The 16601-nt window shown below is 38.2% G+C and overlaps 1 protein-coding gene across 2 annotated transcripts in view; it reads left to right on the forward strand.

Moving 5' to 3' along the window:
* The window catches only part of ITGA8 (integrin subunit alpha 8), a 193316-nt gene that overhangs the window by 116719 nt on the left and 59996 nt on the right, over window positions 1–16601 (forward strand). For both annotated transcript variants that reach the window (XM_030819254.1, XM_030819253.1), the window contains 3 exons: window positions 1027–1119; window positions 6040–6119; window positions 11664–11744. In XM_030819254.1, coding sequence (XP_030675114.1) covers window positions 1027–1119; window positions 6040–6119; window positions 11664–11744 — 254 coding nt within the window. The remainder of the gene's footprint in view (window positions 1–1026; window positions 1120–6039; window positions 6120–11663; window positions 11745–16601) is intronic.

Consider the following 16601-nt stretch of genomic DNA (forward strand, 5'->3'; position numbering starts at 1 on the left):
TTCAATAGAGCTGACAGACGGATAAATGGACATTATATTGAGAACCCTTTTCCGAACCTATCACAGGGACAGAAATTCCCCCCAAATTTGCTGTTTTATGAAGGTCCTTATGTTGCAAGCTTACCTTTGGGAACAAGGGTGATGGATAATATATCGACGGCACATAACGAGTTAGAGTGAAATAATGGAAAAGTGTAAGTAGCTATGGCTGCATGCAGAGTGGCACCATAGGGTTTGAGGTATGGAAAAAGAATAGGGTAGAGAGTGAGGGGTGGGTTTCTGAGCAACTGGGAAAAGCATGCAGACATGAAGAGGAGCTGGGAGCCAAGGGCAACTGTTCCAGAACAAATCTGTATTTCCCCTCTCATCTGTTCAACCTTGAGAATTTGTCCAGTATATAGCTTCAAGAACCTCTTCTAACTTCAGTTTATATGAACTCTACTTGGAATAGGATATAAGGGGAGGAAAGGAAATAGGAAGTACTGCTAAACATGAAGATATTCTCTTTACATCTGAAATACTGAAGAACAGAAGAAAGTCGATTGCATGATCTCAAAATGGGACCATGGTGTATAGGAATTTGTGTTCAAGGCAATTCTCTAGCAAATGGTCATTGAATCATATGATAATCTATACATATTATGATCATTTTGTTTTTGGAAGGCTTAATAGAATAAATTCATTTACTCATGTTTAATAATTTGTGATTTTCATGTCCTGAGTTTCACATTAACCTTAGTGAAGATACTATCTAAACTATTTATATAAATACTATATTACGCGTTGTTTTCCTTAATGAAACACAATAAATATGCTTACCCACCCAACACATTTATTTCTAAAATTTAACTTTTACTTTTCCCTCTCCATTTTCTCTTCTGAGTTAAGGGTCATCAATTACTTTTTTTGCACTGTTGCCTCCTGGGTGTTTGAGATGCAGGGGAGCTCCCAGCACCCCCAGCATGGCTTTTGTGTCAGGATGTCATTTATCCTGCCCCCTAAACCCCTTGTTCTTTCCCATCGTAGGGATTTCGACCACTGAGCTGTGAGTACAAGATGGAAAATGTAACCAGGATGGTGGTGTGCGACCTTGGGAACCCTATGGTGTCTGGAACAAATGTAAGAGAGAACCAGAAATACTGACTGATTTCCTTCTAACTGGACTTTACAGGGAACAAATGGAAAGCTCTCCAGTTACCACGCAGCAACTCAGCACCTATAGCAGCAACAACAAATTAGGCAGGAAATTGCCAGTGGGATTTCACATTATAACCTACACAGAGTGAATCGTCCCAGGCTAAAAACACAGAAAGATGCATGCTCTTCTATGCTTTCTCTTTATACATCACTCTTGCCTGTCTTTTAGTTACAACAATTTTATACAGACTTTTTTTTTACTATAGATATTTTCTTTAAATACTTTTTCTTTGAATTCAAAAAGAAATGGCATGTAAGTCAAAGACTTTAAAAATAACCAAATTAGGACAAAGATTTTAGCAATGGCAATTAAAGGAAGGACATGACATTCAACAGTGACCAAAAGTAAAAAAAGAATTCCCTTTTCAAGGGAGATTCAGGTACGTATTTGCATTTTAAAGATGCTGATAAGTCTTTCAGTTAATAAATTAGCCTGATGTTTCATACTTTTGCTTGAGCATTTGAAACTTTTCTCAAGTTAGAATATTACGCTAGAATGATATTTTTGCTCTTTTATGCTATAATGTTGCATTGATCTTGGGTATTCAAAAATGTGCTGAAACTATAGTAAACTCACTTCTTGGGGCAAAAATAAATAAATATTTCAATGGCAAGTATATTCCTATGACATATTATTATTGGTTACCATGGATTGATTGTCCTCTAGGTTATAAATTCATCACTGGGAGGAGGAGAGCTTTTTATGTTATTTCATTGAATTTTCAAAACAACCCTGTGAGTCAAGTATTTTCTTTATTTTATGGATGAGGAAACTGAAGCTCAGAGAAGTCAGATGAATTGGCCAAAGCCTCACAGAGGGTAAAGGTTAGAACAAGATTCAAACCAAGTCTTACCGCAAAGCCCATGTTCTATCCGGTCTGCAACATGGTGAAAAGCCCTTGGATAAAAACAAATGAATAACAGATGAGACTTTAAAATGAAGCATTGAAAGAGAGAATGGGATGTCTACACTGAGATATTAGAACATTTTTCACTACCATAGTCCTTTTATCTGGAAGCTAATGAATCGTTTTGCTAGTTTTTTGAGAAAAATCCAACTGCCTATTTTATTTTGAGATGGAGTTTCGCGCTTGTTGCCCAGGCTGAAGTGTAATGGCACGATCTTAGCTCACCGCAACCTCCGCCACCCAGGTTCAAGCAATTCTCCTGCCTCAGCCTCCTGAGTAGCTGAGATTACAAGTACACGCCAACGTGCCTGGCTAATTTTGTATTTTTAGTAGAGACGGGGTTTCTCCATGTTGGCCAGGCTGGTCTCGAACTCCTGGCCTCAGGTGATCCACCTGCCTTGGCCTCTGAAAGTGCTGGAATTACAGGCATGTGCCATCAAGCCCAGCCTCAATGGCCTAATTTAATATGAAGAGGGTTACCTAAGACAAAAGAGAAATGAATTGAGGTGGTAGCAACAGTGTTAGCATCTGTACGTGATGGACCACTCATTCCTTTTTCAGTATTAGAAGTGTTACAGCTAGACCAGAGGTCATCTAAGGATAATCTGGGAACAAAACTGGCCACCAGTATCATTCAAAGTGGAGGAAAAATGGCAGTGTGGTCTTAACCACAAATGTGTTTATGTGAAAGGATGTCAATTCATTTTAGAAGTCAGGAAGTAAATTGTTTATATTCGTTTATCTCTGAGGTCTATAGCAGAAGAAACCCTAATAGCTTTCTTATCTCATTCTTTAATGCCCTTAAACACATAAAATTTTATTGCATTCTGTTTTGTTATAAAACACTTTGATTTATATTCTTCTTCATTTTGTACTTTAAAAAGAATACTCTCAGTGGGTTGTGGTAAAATTCCAAATGGAAAAGCAGTGCTAAAGATTTTAAAAGCATCATAAATTGCCAGGAATGTTTAGTTCTATCTATTATCTTTTAAAAATCATTTTCAAGTGACTTGGTATTTTAACTTAACAAAATATTCAAGATAGTATTCAGAAGTTTTACTTCTGATTTTTAAATAGTAAAGTCATTTCCATAGAGTAGCTATAGTAATATAAGATGTTTACATGCCAATAAGATTCATAACAAGTTGCAAATTTTCTCATGGGAAAATTTTTTTAAACGGTGGGCTCAATGAAAGCGCTTTAAAATCAATGCCATGAGACCTGGTGTTTGGTACTAGTTAAGGACACATGCACCTCCTACCAGTATGAAATTGTCACACGTTCATTGGGTCTCTGTCCCAAGCTGATTGTTCTATAACGAAAACCAACATTAGGTAGCCTCTATCACAATACAGTAAGGTTTCTATCACTGGAAATAAGCAAACAAGAACAAACTCTCATCATTCTTTTGGCATTTTTTTTGTTTTGTTTTGAGATGGAGTCTCACTCTATTGCCCAGGCTGGAGTGCAATGGCACGATCTTGGCTCACTGCAACCTCCACCTCCCGGGTTCAAGCGATTCTCCTGCCTCAGCCTCCCGAGTAGCTGGGATTACAGGCACTCACCACCACACTCAGCTAGTTTTTGTATTTTAGTAGAGACGGGGTTTCACCATGTTGGCCAGGCTGGTCTTGAACTCCTGACCTTGTGATCCACCCGCCTCGGCCTCCCAAAGTGCTGGAATTACAGGCATGAGCCACGCTCATGTCCAGCCTCTTTTGGCAATTTTTATTGCACTGCTTCTATATGCCAGGTTCTAAGCTAGAGTCGGCAATATAGAGATAAAAAGATACAACCTTCACTCAATAAGAAACTCAAAATTAGCAGTGTCATAAGTTGAGTGGTGGAGGAGTGGTAAAAAAGGAGACAGAGAATAAAAAGGAGAACAATTCTGCCTGGCCCAGCCCATAGAATCAGAGAATGTATTGCAGGAGATATATCCTGTCCCAAGCTTTCAGGCATGAGTTAGGAGTTCTTCAAGTAGAAAAGGCAAGAAAAAGCTAAAAGCCTTCTTAAAATGAGAGAAGAGCCTGATAGAAAATTGCTCCTTTGGAATTTTTAAAAAACTTCATCCAGCCGGGCCCTTTGGCTCATGCCTGTAACCCCAGCACTTGGGGAGGTCAAGGCGGGCGGATCGTGAGGTCAGGAGTATGAGACCAGCCTGGCCAGCATGATGAAACCCCGTCTCTACTAAAAATACAAAAAATTGCTGGGTGTGGTGGTGCACACCTGTAATCCCAGCTACTCAGGAGGCTGAGGCAGGAGAATCACTTGAACCCGGGAGGTGGAGGTTGCAGTGAGCTAAGATCATGCCTCTGCACTCCAACCTGGGCGAGAGAGCAAGACCGTCTCAAAAACAAAAAAAAAATCCTTGCTGGGGCATAATGCCTCATAATTAAGACACTTCTGGGTTTAAATACCAGCTATACCAGCTGTGATACTTTGAGCAAGTCACACCGAAATGAGAAAACACCTACCTGTAGGACTGTTTGGAGCAATGAATGATGTGACAAATGTAAAGCCATTAGGATAGTACGTAGCTCGAAGCACATTCAGCAAGGGCTGGTGAACTGGTGCTGCTGATTTATGACAAAAGAGATGATTTATTATTAGTTCATACTATTACTGATTCATGTGAATATAAGTTTTTGTTAAAGGTTTGATTCTGATACTATAGTGGCTGTGATAACAGATTTGAAAGTTAGCTTGCAGGGATTTAAATTCTAGCTCTGTGATTTATTTGCAACGCACCTGGAGCAAGGTACTTCATCTCTCTAATCCTCAGGTTGCTGCTCAATTGTATAATGTCAGCAACAACAGCCCCTACCCCAGAGTGCTTTTTGGGATTACACGAGATCATGTGTGTAAGGCATAGTACAGTGCTTGGAAGAGTAAGTAACATAATATTACAGATGTGTTAACTATTATTTTTACTTCCTTATTTATATCATCATTGAATTTATTTTCCGCATGTTTTTATCTATTTCCAGGTTATGAAAATAATAAAAGCAGTTTTAAAAATTTGGAAAACTTTAAAAGGAGAAAATAATCCATGTAACTGCAACCTCAACTAGAACATATTATTCTGAAACGTTTTCCTATAGTACATCCGCACTCCTTTACTGTGGAGGAATTTTTTGATTTGTAGACTTTTAAAACCAAAAACCATAGCTGAGGTGCATTGCACATAAACATTGTAACCTTCACTCATTGTTGATTGTTATTACATTAGAAGCATTTTCCATATTATTGCATTGACTTCACAGCTATAATTTCAATGACTACATAATTGTCCATCAAACAGAAGCATCATAGTTTTCTAAGTCAATTTCTGGCCAGGAGTGGTGGTTCACGCTTGTAATTCCAGTACTTTGGGAGGCCAAGGCAGGAGAATTGTGTGAAATCAGGAGTTCAAGACCAGACTAGACTCTGCTCTACAACTAACAAAAAAGTTCACCAGGTGTGGTGGTGTGCACCTGTGGCCCTTGCTACTTGGGAGGCTAAGGAAGGAGGATCACTTGAGCCTGGGAATTAAGGCTACAGTGAGCCATGCTCACACTACTGCACTCCAGCCTGGGTGACGGAGTGAGACCCTGTCTCAATCAATCAATCAATCAACTAATCAGTGTCTTCTCATATATTTGGATTATTTTCAATTTAACACACAAAAAGGTGGCAGGAGAAGAGGCAGTACAGGACTAAATGGAGAAAGAGAACCAACCTGTATTGTGACCTGAATCTTCTAGGGCCTGTAGTTCATTGCATGAGTTCTCTCGGCTCTCAGCCACCTGGGGTAGAAGCAGAACAAAGGAGAGAGTTACAGTGATCCAGGGTGGGGTTTTGCAGGAATGACTTACAAAATATTTTTATGTTGTGTACAAGCTACTCTTGTGTAATAGCTTTATGTCCTGTGTGATTTTATTTTATTTTTTAGTATTCCCTAGGCCTCCGATTCGCAGTTCCACGTCTTGAGAAAACAAACATGAGCATTAACTTCGATCTCCAAATCAGAAGGTTAGACCTTTACATGCCTGTATTGTTGACAGCACTCAACAGAAAAGAGACCCACAGTGAAATGATGCCACCTGTCAAGGCCCTTGGCCTTAAAAGCTCATCTGAAATTAGAACCCAGACTTTCACAGCCCATTTCTTCTTTGTTTTTCTCAATTGTTTCAGTAATTTCAACATTTTAGGGGTTTTGAAAAACAGATTGAATTATACAGACCAAGTTATGAGATAGCAAAATTTTGTCCTGGGCACCCTCTCACCTGCTTTACTTCCACTTTTCTTCATTCCAAAGCACATGTCTTTCCCCACCCTAACTCCCATGCTCTCAGCTGGGCATCAGCTAGTCCCTCAGAACAAAATCTGTGAAAAAAGAAAAGCATAGATTTTGCAATGGCAATCCTGAAGTCTCTTCAATTTTCAAGAATGAGTGAATATCTGATGGCTTACCTATGCGCACTGTAGCAGGATGCAGGTGAGATACTCTATTTTGAGGGCAAGCCCTTCTCTAGCAATGATAAGCAGAGCCATACAGGTAGCTGCCTCTCTTTTCTAAGGCTGATGCCATTTGAGAATTCAACTGTAACTTTACCCGCTTACCACCTATTCTGTTTGCTCCTTTGTGGCTGAAAATAATATTTCGTGAACAGGAAGACCCGAAGAAAGTAGTAGTGTGGCATTTGGGCTGGGGCTTCCCAGCTGTGAACTTAAACCCATTAGCTGGGTAATGGAATCAGTTTAATGGCTCTAGACCCATATTTAAAAGAAATTGAATGGAAAGTAACATATAATATAATATAATATATATTAATACAGCTCATGAAATGTTCCTTTCGGTAAGTATACATATGTGTAGTAAGATGTCTAGTGAGATGTATGTATTTTTTGTGATCTGCAGCTTTAAAAGTTTGCAAAACACTGATGTAAACAGGACATGCAAGCCTTCTGTATTTATTTATACCTTGCCTGGCATGTTGAACCCTTGCTCTAACTATTAAATGAATATGAAGTCAGTATCCACAATTTGAGTCTCAAATACTAGTGTGCAAGATGGTTAATTTCTAAGTTTATCTTAATATCTTGCAAGAAGTACCATTAGAGTGTGATAACTTTTAGAATAATGACTCCATGCAATGGATTACTTTTTAAATAGCTACTTCAATAAAAGGCTTAGGATTTTTAAAAAATATATAAACTCTGTAAGAATGTAGCAGATTTTAAAAATCCACAACCCATGTCACAAATTACTCTCCCACCCCAAACTTTGTGATAGATTTCTAGAGAGGAAGGTTTTCTCAACTTACCTGAGGTGTTCATTTCTGACCTTAATGAAGTCTTTCTTGAATTTAACTTAGACATTTTATGCTGTATTTTAGGTTTTTTAAATCTGGATAAAATTTAGTGATGGGATACAGATGGAATAAATTCTTCTGTAATATTCCTTCATTTTACCAAAAGCATGTTAAATCATTTCTTTGTATCTATAAAAATATATCATAGGTTTAGGTAGCCCTAAATATTTTTATTTTGGAAATCTTCTGTTGATATTTCTAAGTATCTTAAGAAAGAAACCAAAAACAAAAACAGAAAAAACATGTCATGGCAAAGGACCACCATCCCTCCAGACAGTAACCTGAAGTTTCTATTCCTCTGCATCATTTTCTGTGCCAGTGATCCTCTGGTGACATAAAGCTTTGTGTCACCTGTGGAAAGATACATCTCTCATAAAATACACAACCTTTATATAGAAAAGAAGTCTGGTACAAAGCAAATTCACTGATATTTCCTCTTCACTCTTGGTTGAAGTTACAAAAGAAAATGGATGCAATTAGTAGTTCATCTAAGAAGCAAAAGACACAAGGTAGTGTTGTAGATGCCTTCCCCAAGTCCATCCTGTAGATCATCATTTAAATAATGAATTCAGTAATGAAGTGCCGAATTTGCTGTAAAATAGAAGTGGCCATGTTTTTAACATTCCCCTTCATCTAAAACAAAGGGTCATGACTGATTACATTCCATCTCTACTCGTGACTATTTTAACATTACCCTTAAAAAATATAAAAATGCAGAAAGAACTGGAATATACATACAGCATTAAATTCCCAAAACATACATTATAGATATAAAAGCAAGAATACAGTGTTTGAGGCTGGGCACGGTGGCTCACGCCTGTAATCCCAGCATTTTGGGAGTCCGAGGTGGGTGGATCACTTGAGGTCAGGAGTTCGAGACCAGCCTAGCCAACATGGTGAAACCTTTTCTCTACTAAAAGTACGAAAATTAGCTGGGTGTGGTGGTGCACGCCTGCAGTCCCAGCTTCTCTGGAGGCTGAGGCAGGGGAATCGCTTGAACCCGGGAGGCAGAGGTTGCAGTGAGTCAAGATTGCGCCACAGCACTCCAGTCGGGGTGATAGAGTGAGACCCCATCTCAAAAACAAAAGAAAAAATACAGCGTTTAACACTGTAAAAACTCAATTACTAGGGTATTTGAGAGGTGAGCATTTATCTGCATGCTTTGCTGGCTTACTCCAAAGCTGTAAATAAGGATCTAAATGGATGGTTTTGCATTTGGTTTAAATGTGTTTAAACCAAAAATAAATTAAACCAAATGTTCTGAAGTCTAAACTCTTACAGGCATATATTGACTGCCATGACCTGCATTTAATGAATCCCTTTTCCACAAATAGAAGTCAAGAGAGAAATGGGCTTTATATGTTAATAAACTTAAAATATTTCCTGTTACCAAATATTTGCATTAAGCGGTCTCTCTATGCCCTCACTCTGCACGACATAAACATTTTCCTCCCTGTGTACAACGGGTCTCAGATTGCAATTGCCACATACAAACAGGTCCTGGAGACTGTCCTCAGAGTTTCTTCCTTAGTAATGGTGAGATGAATACTGTGTTATCTTTGCTGACATTCCAAAGACCGCAGAAAGCATAGAGAGAATGTTAGAATATAGGAAATAGGAAATAGTAAGACAAAAGAAAATAGCATCGGAGTAATAAAGTGAAAAACACGCCTATCCATAGTATATAACATAGGGTGCAGTTGTAGAGTGGAAATTCATCATTCCTTGTGTAGAACCAGCACCAACAGTTTAAATAGTTCAGCTTCCATGGCGGTGATGGATGGCTTGTTTGGATGTAGCAGCGCTATTACTGAGGGAGCTTTCCTTTCAGGAAAGAGGTCAAGGGAGCATCCAAGTTATTTATCAAGCCTGGTTCCTTTCTTACAAGAGATATTGCTGACACTGCTAGTATGCAGTAGCAAGTGTCATGGCAAGACTGTGTGACAAAAGATGATTTTGATTAGCTGACCAGAAGGTCTGGACTCAGAGTTTGCTGCTGTTCTTGCTGCATTTCAAAACAGCCTCTAAAAGCTTCATGTTAGACTTCTTTTCAAGGATGATTTCAATGTTCAATGTCTATTTACATATTCAGGGTATTGTGGGTAATGAAAAGTGTGTTATTTAAACCACTTGGGAAGAAAATACAATAGAATTATGCAATAACTTATATGAAACTTTGTTTTTTCATAATTCTAATTTCCACAGCTGCCAAGCAGTAGTGAACTAGAAATAGAAAAAAGTCTGGTTAATCTGTGGCACAAATAGATTTAAATTTCCAAACTGAAGAATTACCCATAATATATTTAGAACCATAAAGTCTACAATAAGTAAAATTACTTAATTACTTCTTAATGGTTAGAATTCAGAATACTGCCTTAAAAACACACACACACATTTTTTTAGTTGACTGATCCTCCCCAGATGTGAACTTAATAAAATGGCCTGGAAACTGGGGTTCAGCCTCTGGTGAACAAGTCCCTTAAGCTCAGTCGTGGGTTTAGTGGTGATGCTCCATTCCAGGAAATGAGCCTGACATTTGCCTGTTTATATCTTTTATGTGTGGTTGCAGTTCAAATTGTCTTATCATTATATACAATCGGCCAGGACTTTTCAAAAGCATCATGGGAACAATTCTGCCTCCTCCTGCTTTGAAAGCAGAATTTTATCATATCCTTTCCAGCTCTCACATTTGGAAAGCTTCAAAAGCTAGTCAGAACCCACCCCATTACCATCATCTTGGTGCTAGAGCTTGTCCATCGAATCAGAGTGAGATCTGATGTTAAAAAAAGAAGAGGCCTTCTCTTCCTGACGACACCTGAATATAAACATGACCTGTTAGTGGTGATGTGGCTGTGTCTCAGTTTGCTAAAAGCTGCCTAAGTTTTTAGTGACTTCAGTAAAAGCATAACAGGATTATAAAATGCAGATGGAAGCTGCCTTCAAAACTCAGTTACTGGTTGAGCCTCTTTGCGAAGTACGTTTTGTTTTCCTTATAGCACATGCATTTTGAAACCCATGCATTTTTAAAAGTTGTTTCATATCTAATTATATTTTCTGGAGAGAAAAAACCCCAGCAAACTTAAAAAATAATTTTGCCACTGTTCAAAGAAGTGTTGTTAAACACACACCTTCTATCTAGACACTCTTAATGCATTTTGTAAATATCCATGTCATCTCCTAATTGCCTGTTTATGAACTGGCCAACTTCCTTGGGTCTATATTCAGGGTACTGTGGGTAATGAATATTTATTTAAACCAGTCTTTTAAAATACTCTCCAACTCCTTGTCCGAGTTAGCTGGTGAGTATGCAGTGAATATATGCTTATTTTAATACTAACTTAAGAAATAAACCGTAAGGAAGATGAAATTACTGCCAAGCCGGTGTATGGTATGATGCATCCCAGAGCCAAACAGAAATGCTGTTTCGATTATGTGTTTCTCTGCATTATTCATGCCAGTTCTTCTCTTTATTAGCAAGGAAAATCAGGAGCTGGCTGTGCTGCCACTTCCTATTTAATGGGCAATGAACATGATATGCACAGAGATGTTAACGAATTTGTCAAAGGTAGAAGCTGCAAAATGAACACAGTTCAATACCTTTTTGGTTTAGCCATTTAAAAAAGTGTTAGTTTTGGCTGGGCACGGTGGCTCACGCCTGTAATCCCAGCACTTTGGGAGGCTGAGGTAGGCAGATCATGAGGTCAAGAGATGGAGACCATCCTGGCCAACATGGTGAAACCCCGTCTCTACTAAAAACACAAAAATCAGCTGGGTGTGGTGGTGCACACCGCTAGTCTCAGCTACTTGGGAGGCTGAAGCAGGAGAATCACTTGAACTGGGGAGGCAGAGGTTGCAGTGAGCTGATACTGAGCCACTGTACTCCAGCCTGGCAACAGAGGGAGATTCCGTCTCAAAAAAAATAAAAAAATAAAAAATAAGTGTTAGTTTCTCTAGATATCTATTGTATTTCCAGATAAAGTGTCTCTTCGTAGATAGTTGTTACATTACTATTGATCATAAAAGATCTTAGCATTTCTCTGTACAAATGGTTACGATTCTGCAGAATGAATACACTTGTATCCTGAACGATCAGGTTAGTAATATGTGTTGCTCCTGTGATATACAGAATGTTTTTTATGATCATGTATTGTAATAATACGCCTGAGCAGATAGATTTAAATCACATGTCCCTGTGTTTTAGTTCCAACAAGGACAATCCAGACAGCAATTTTGTGAGCCTGCAAATCAACATCACTGCTGTAGTGCAGGTGGAAATAAGAGGGTAAGTAGTAAGCAACGCATTGTAATAGTACAATATCCTTCTGTATGCAGAGTTAAGATAAAATACTAGTGAAAACGATGTGGAATTTTCCTGATGCATTAGAGATCACAGTTCATTGTGGATATTAATTTTCACTCTTTTCTATTGATCATTATTAGCCTTCCATTGGAAAGCAGAGTAAACCCTAAATAATAATTAACTCCAAGAATACCAAAACAAGAAATCACTTTATGCCAGGTGCAGTGGCTCATGCCTGTACTCCCAGCACTTTGGGAGGCCGAAGTGAGCAGATTACCTGAGGTCAGGAGCTTGAGACCAGCCTAGCCAACATCGTGAAACCCTGTCTCTCCTAAAAATACAAAAATTAGCCAGACGTGGTTGTGGGTACCTGTAATCCCAGCTACTCAGGAGGCTGAGGCAGGAGAATCACTTGAACCCAGGAGGCAGAGGTTGCAGTGAGCCAAGATCATGCCATTGCACTCCAGCCTGGGTGGCAAGAGTGAAACTCCATCTCAACAAAAAAAAAAATTCGCTTTATTCCCCAAATTGACAGTGCAGTAATCAAACTATAAAAACCAGTTGATAAGAAGCCAGGTAAAATAGACAACCACGTGATTCCCTGAAAAAAAGTCTCAATTCTCCAATAATTATTTTAGCATAATGACATTTTAGCCTTACCACGCCATATCTGGAGTTTAATAAATGACTAACTCTCAGATGCAAGGGTCGATTGGATCTATATTTTATATCTTTTTTCTTTGATCCTATTCTTTAAGGAAGGTGCCAATAAGCAATCAATTGAGAGACAGGGGGAAAAGGGTCAAGGAAATGACTGCCAGCTGCAAAATCCATGCCTGGGGAAAAAAGAAATCAGAAATGGGTTGTGTGTAGTTCTTATCTGGCATGAAATTGGACTTCGTTGATTTTTTTCTGATGATTCTGGTTTTTCAGAACAATCATGGATTTGGCTAAAAATGTCAACTGGTATTTTGGACCAAGTTGTCACTGGGGTTCCAGAATCCTGGTTTCCTTCCTTTTCCACGGTGGTTTACAAGCTTCGGTGATGACAGCTGGTATTTCAGTAGGCAGAGCCAGTGCTGCCATGGGTCCTGCCCTGCTGTCCTGGTGCCGCTGGGGTGCCCCCTGGCGGATTAGAGAATAATAGCAATGTCTAACATATACTGTTCCTTTCTGGGTGCTACTCCAAGTTAGCCCATCTTAAAAGGAGCTAGTATCCTCCTTGTACAGGTGAGGGAATTGCGGCACAAGGAGTTGAAGGTTAAACTAGAAAATGCCAGAATGTAAATATAGGCAACTGTCTCCAGAGCTCATGCTCAGAAATGATCATGCTATCCTGCCTGGGATATAGTTTTTTGAAACTTACCTACATAAAATCGTATTTTATGTATATTTCTAATTTTTTTCCATTCAAACCAATGTTTTTGAGATTCATTTTAGTGCATGTGCCTGTAATTCACTCATGTCAACTGCCCGAGTGTTACACTGTAAAACTATACCATCGTTTATCTTATTTTACTTTATTTTGAGACTGGGCCTCACTGTATCACCCAGGCTTATCTTGGCTCACTGCAACCTCCACCTCCTGGGTTCAAGTGATTCTCGGGCCTCAGCCTCCTCAGTAGCTGGGATTACAGGCATGCGCCACGCCCGGCTAATTTTTGTATTTTTATTAGAGACAGGGTTTCACCATGTTGGCCAGGCTGGTCTCAAACTCCTGACCTCAGGTGAATCTGCCCACTTCAGCCCCCCAAAGTGCTAGGATTATTACAGGCCTGAGCCACCATGCTCAGCCAAAATATACCATAATTTATTTATCTATTCTACTCTGGATGAAAATGCGAGGCTTTTATTATTTTCCTTTTTGCCATTGTTTTTTGTACATATCTTCCAGTACACATGGGGACGAATGTCAGCAGAGGATATACTTAGAAGTGGAAATTCAGGATCAGAGAGTGTGCTCTATTTAACTTTACTACATAATATCAAACTCTTTTTCAAAATACGTATGCCAAATTACACTCCCGTGACAAGTGGGTGAAGTTTCCACTGTACCACACTATCAGCTTACTCTCAACATCATCTGGTTTTTGAGCCAGACTGGTGGACGAGAAATGGTACCTTGCAAGAAATAGTACCTCACAAGAAATGGTACCTCACAAGAAATGGTACATCACAAGAAATGAGGGTTTAACTTGCGGTCCCCTGATTCCTAAATGAAATCGATTCAGCAGCTTTTTAACCTTTGTTGACTCTATTCTTCCTGTGCAGAGAAATTCTTTTTCAATTTTTTGCACATATTTTTCTTCTCTTTTTTTTTTTTTTTTTTTTTTTTGACAGTTTCGCTGCGTCACCCAGGCTGGAGTGCAGTGGCACGATCTCAGCTCACTGCAACCTCTCCCTCCAGGGTTCAAGTGATTCTCCTACCTCAGCCTCCCAAGTGGCTGAGATTACAGGCACCTGCCACCATGCCCAGATAATTTTTGTATTTTTAGTAGAAACGGGGTTTTGCCATGTTGGCCAGGCTGGTCTTCAAATCAGCCAAGGGAAGAAATACACACTGTGGAATCTGGAAAAGGACCAAACACAGGGTTTCCATCGTTCTCCCCTGTGGAGTTAAGGGATGTTACTTTTCTGCTATTGACGTGTGATAATATGCATGGAGTATCACCTACCAGGGAAGCTCACCCAAGCCTCAGTGGTCAGAGTTTTTACTGGGGTTCTATGACATAGGCATGATTGATTGATCATCTGCCCATGTAATTGATCTCAGTCTCCAAGTTGATTGATATGATGTGACCAAAGCTTCCACTCTGTATCACATTGTTGGTCTTTCTGGTATCTAAATCATATGGTTAGGATATCCACTGTGATTCAAGGCCCCAGGCAAACAAAGATATTCCTATCAGGCATAAAATTCCAAGAGCTTACTCATTACCCTCCAGAAGCTGAGGGCAAAGGCCAGACCTCTTCTTGGACAAGGTTGAATTATTTATTACATACTTATGTCTTTCATTTTTTTTCTTCCCTTATTGCATAGACTAGAACCACCAGTGCATGATCAATAGAAAAAGAGTCATCTCTGCCTTGTTCAATTTTACAAGAAAACCATTCAGCCTTTTACTATCAAGTTTGATGCCAGTTGCAGGGATTTTGTGGACACCCTTTATCAAGTTGAGGATGTTCTCTCTTATTTCTACTTTTTTCTTGAGAATTTTTAACATGAATGTATGTTTAGTTTTTTTTCAAATGCTTATTATGTATATATGAAGATGGTTAAATTGTTTTCCTTTTTTATTCATTGAAGTGGTGAACTGATTAATTTTTGGTTTTGAATTTTAAACCAGTCTTGCATTCTGGGGAATAAACACATTTAGTCTTGATGATTATCCTTTTTAGATACTCTGGGATTCGACTTGCTAAAATTTTGTTAGTGACTTTTACATCTATGTTCTTAAGAAGTACTGCTCTGTAGTTTTCCTTTCTCGTTATATCTTTTTCTAATTTGGGTATCAGGTGAATGCTTGCTCCATAAAATGATCTGGAGGGTTTTGTGGGGATTTTTTTGTAGGAAGGTTTTGAACAAGTCAACTTCATTCTTAGATGTAAGGCTATTTATAATATCTATTTCTATTTGAATGGGCTTTGGTAGTTTCTCATTAAAGGAATTTGTCTATTTCATCTAAGTTGTTACATGTATTGGCATAAAGTTGTTCACAATATTCTCTCATTGTCCTTTTAATAGCTGTAGGATTTCTAGTGATGCCTTCTCCATCATTCTTGATATTGGCAGTTTATATCTTCTCCTTTTTTCTTTCTTTTTTTTTTTTACTTTTTCTGATCAGTCTGGCTAGAGTTTAGTGATCTTTTCAAGGAACCCGCTTTTTGTTTTATTAATTTTTTTTTATTCTTTTTTTTCTATTTTATTGGTTTCAGCTTCTCTTGTTATCCTTTCTCGTGCTTTCTTTGGATTTGACTTTCCCATTTCTAGTTCTTCTATGCAGAAATTTTATGCTTGACTGGAGACTTTTTTTGAATATAAGCATTTAGTGCTATAAATTTAGCAGCATACCAAAATGTTGATATGTTGGGTTTTTTGTTATAACTCAGCTCAAAATATTTTCTAGTTTTTTTTTTGATTTCTTCCTTAGTCATGAGTTGACTCATGGGAAGTGACTTGTTTGATTTACAGATATTTGGAGCTAATCTAGATGTTTTATTTTTGTTGACTTCTAATTTCATTCTCCTACCTCTCTCGATGAGAAAATTGCTATTTTTAAAAATCAGAGAAAAAAACATAAGTATTATTTTTTACTATCTTATTTTTATATCTTTTCAAAGTTTACAATTAACGTATACGAACTTTTGTCTCCTTCTTTAAGCTTAGTGTATCTTAGTTTTTCTAGCCAAAAATAAGTTGAAACTTTTTCTTAATTCCAAAATAAATTTAAAATTGGGAAATGTTTCTATTTGTTAGGACATAACTAAATCCAAGACAGCTAATGGCTGAATATAACTGTCTTTATTCTCAATATCCATTTTATGAGATTAATATTTTCAATATTACTGTCATTGCTTACAGTAAAGGAAATTTCTATTCACTTTTGCCAATTATCAAAACAGATCATTAAAATGGTTTCTCATATGAAAGCAGTTACTTTAATAGCTAGATTAATGTCCAACAATTGACCACAGTTTATTCTCTAAGACTGTGTTAAAATCCTTTTTAGCCATTTACATAGTAAAACTCTTTCCTGCAAATATGCAGCAAAACATTGGTTTCAATGTTTAATACATCAAAGAACAAACAGCTACTGTTTGAAAATCTTCCATGTTCCA

This window comes from Nomascus leucogenys, chromosome 9, assembly GCF_006542625.1.
Source record: "Nomascus leucogenys isolate Asia chromosome 9, Asia_NLE_v1, whole genome shotgun sequence".
NCBI classification, from domain to species: domain Eukaryota; kingdom Metazoa; phylum Chordata; class Mammalia; order Primates; family Hylobatidae; genus Nomascus; species Nomascus leucogenys.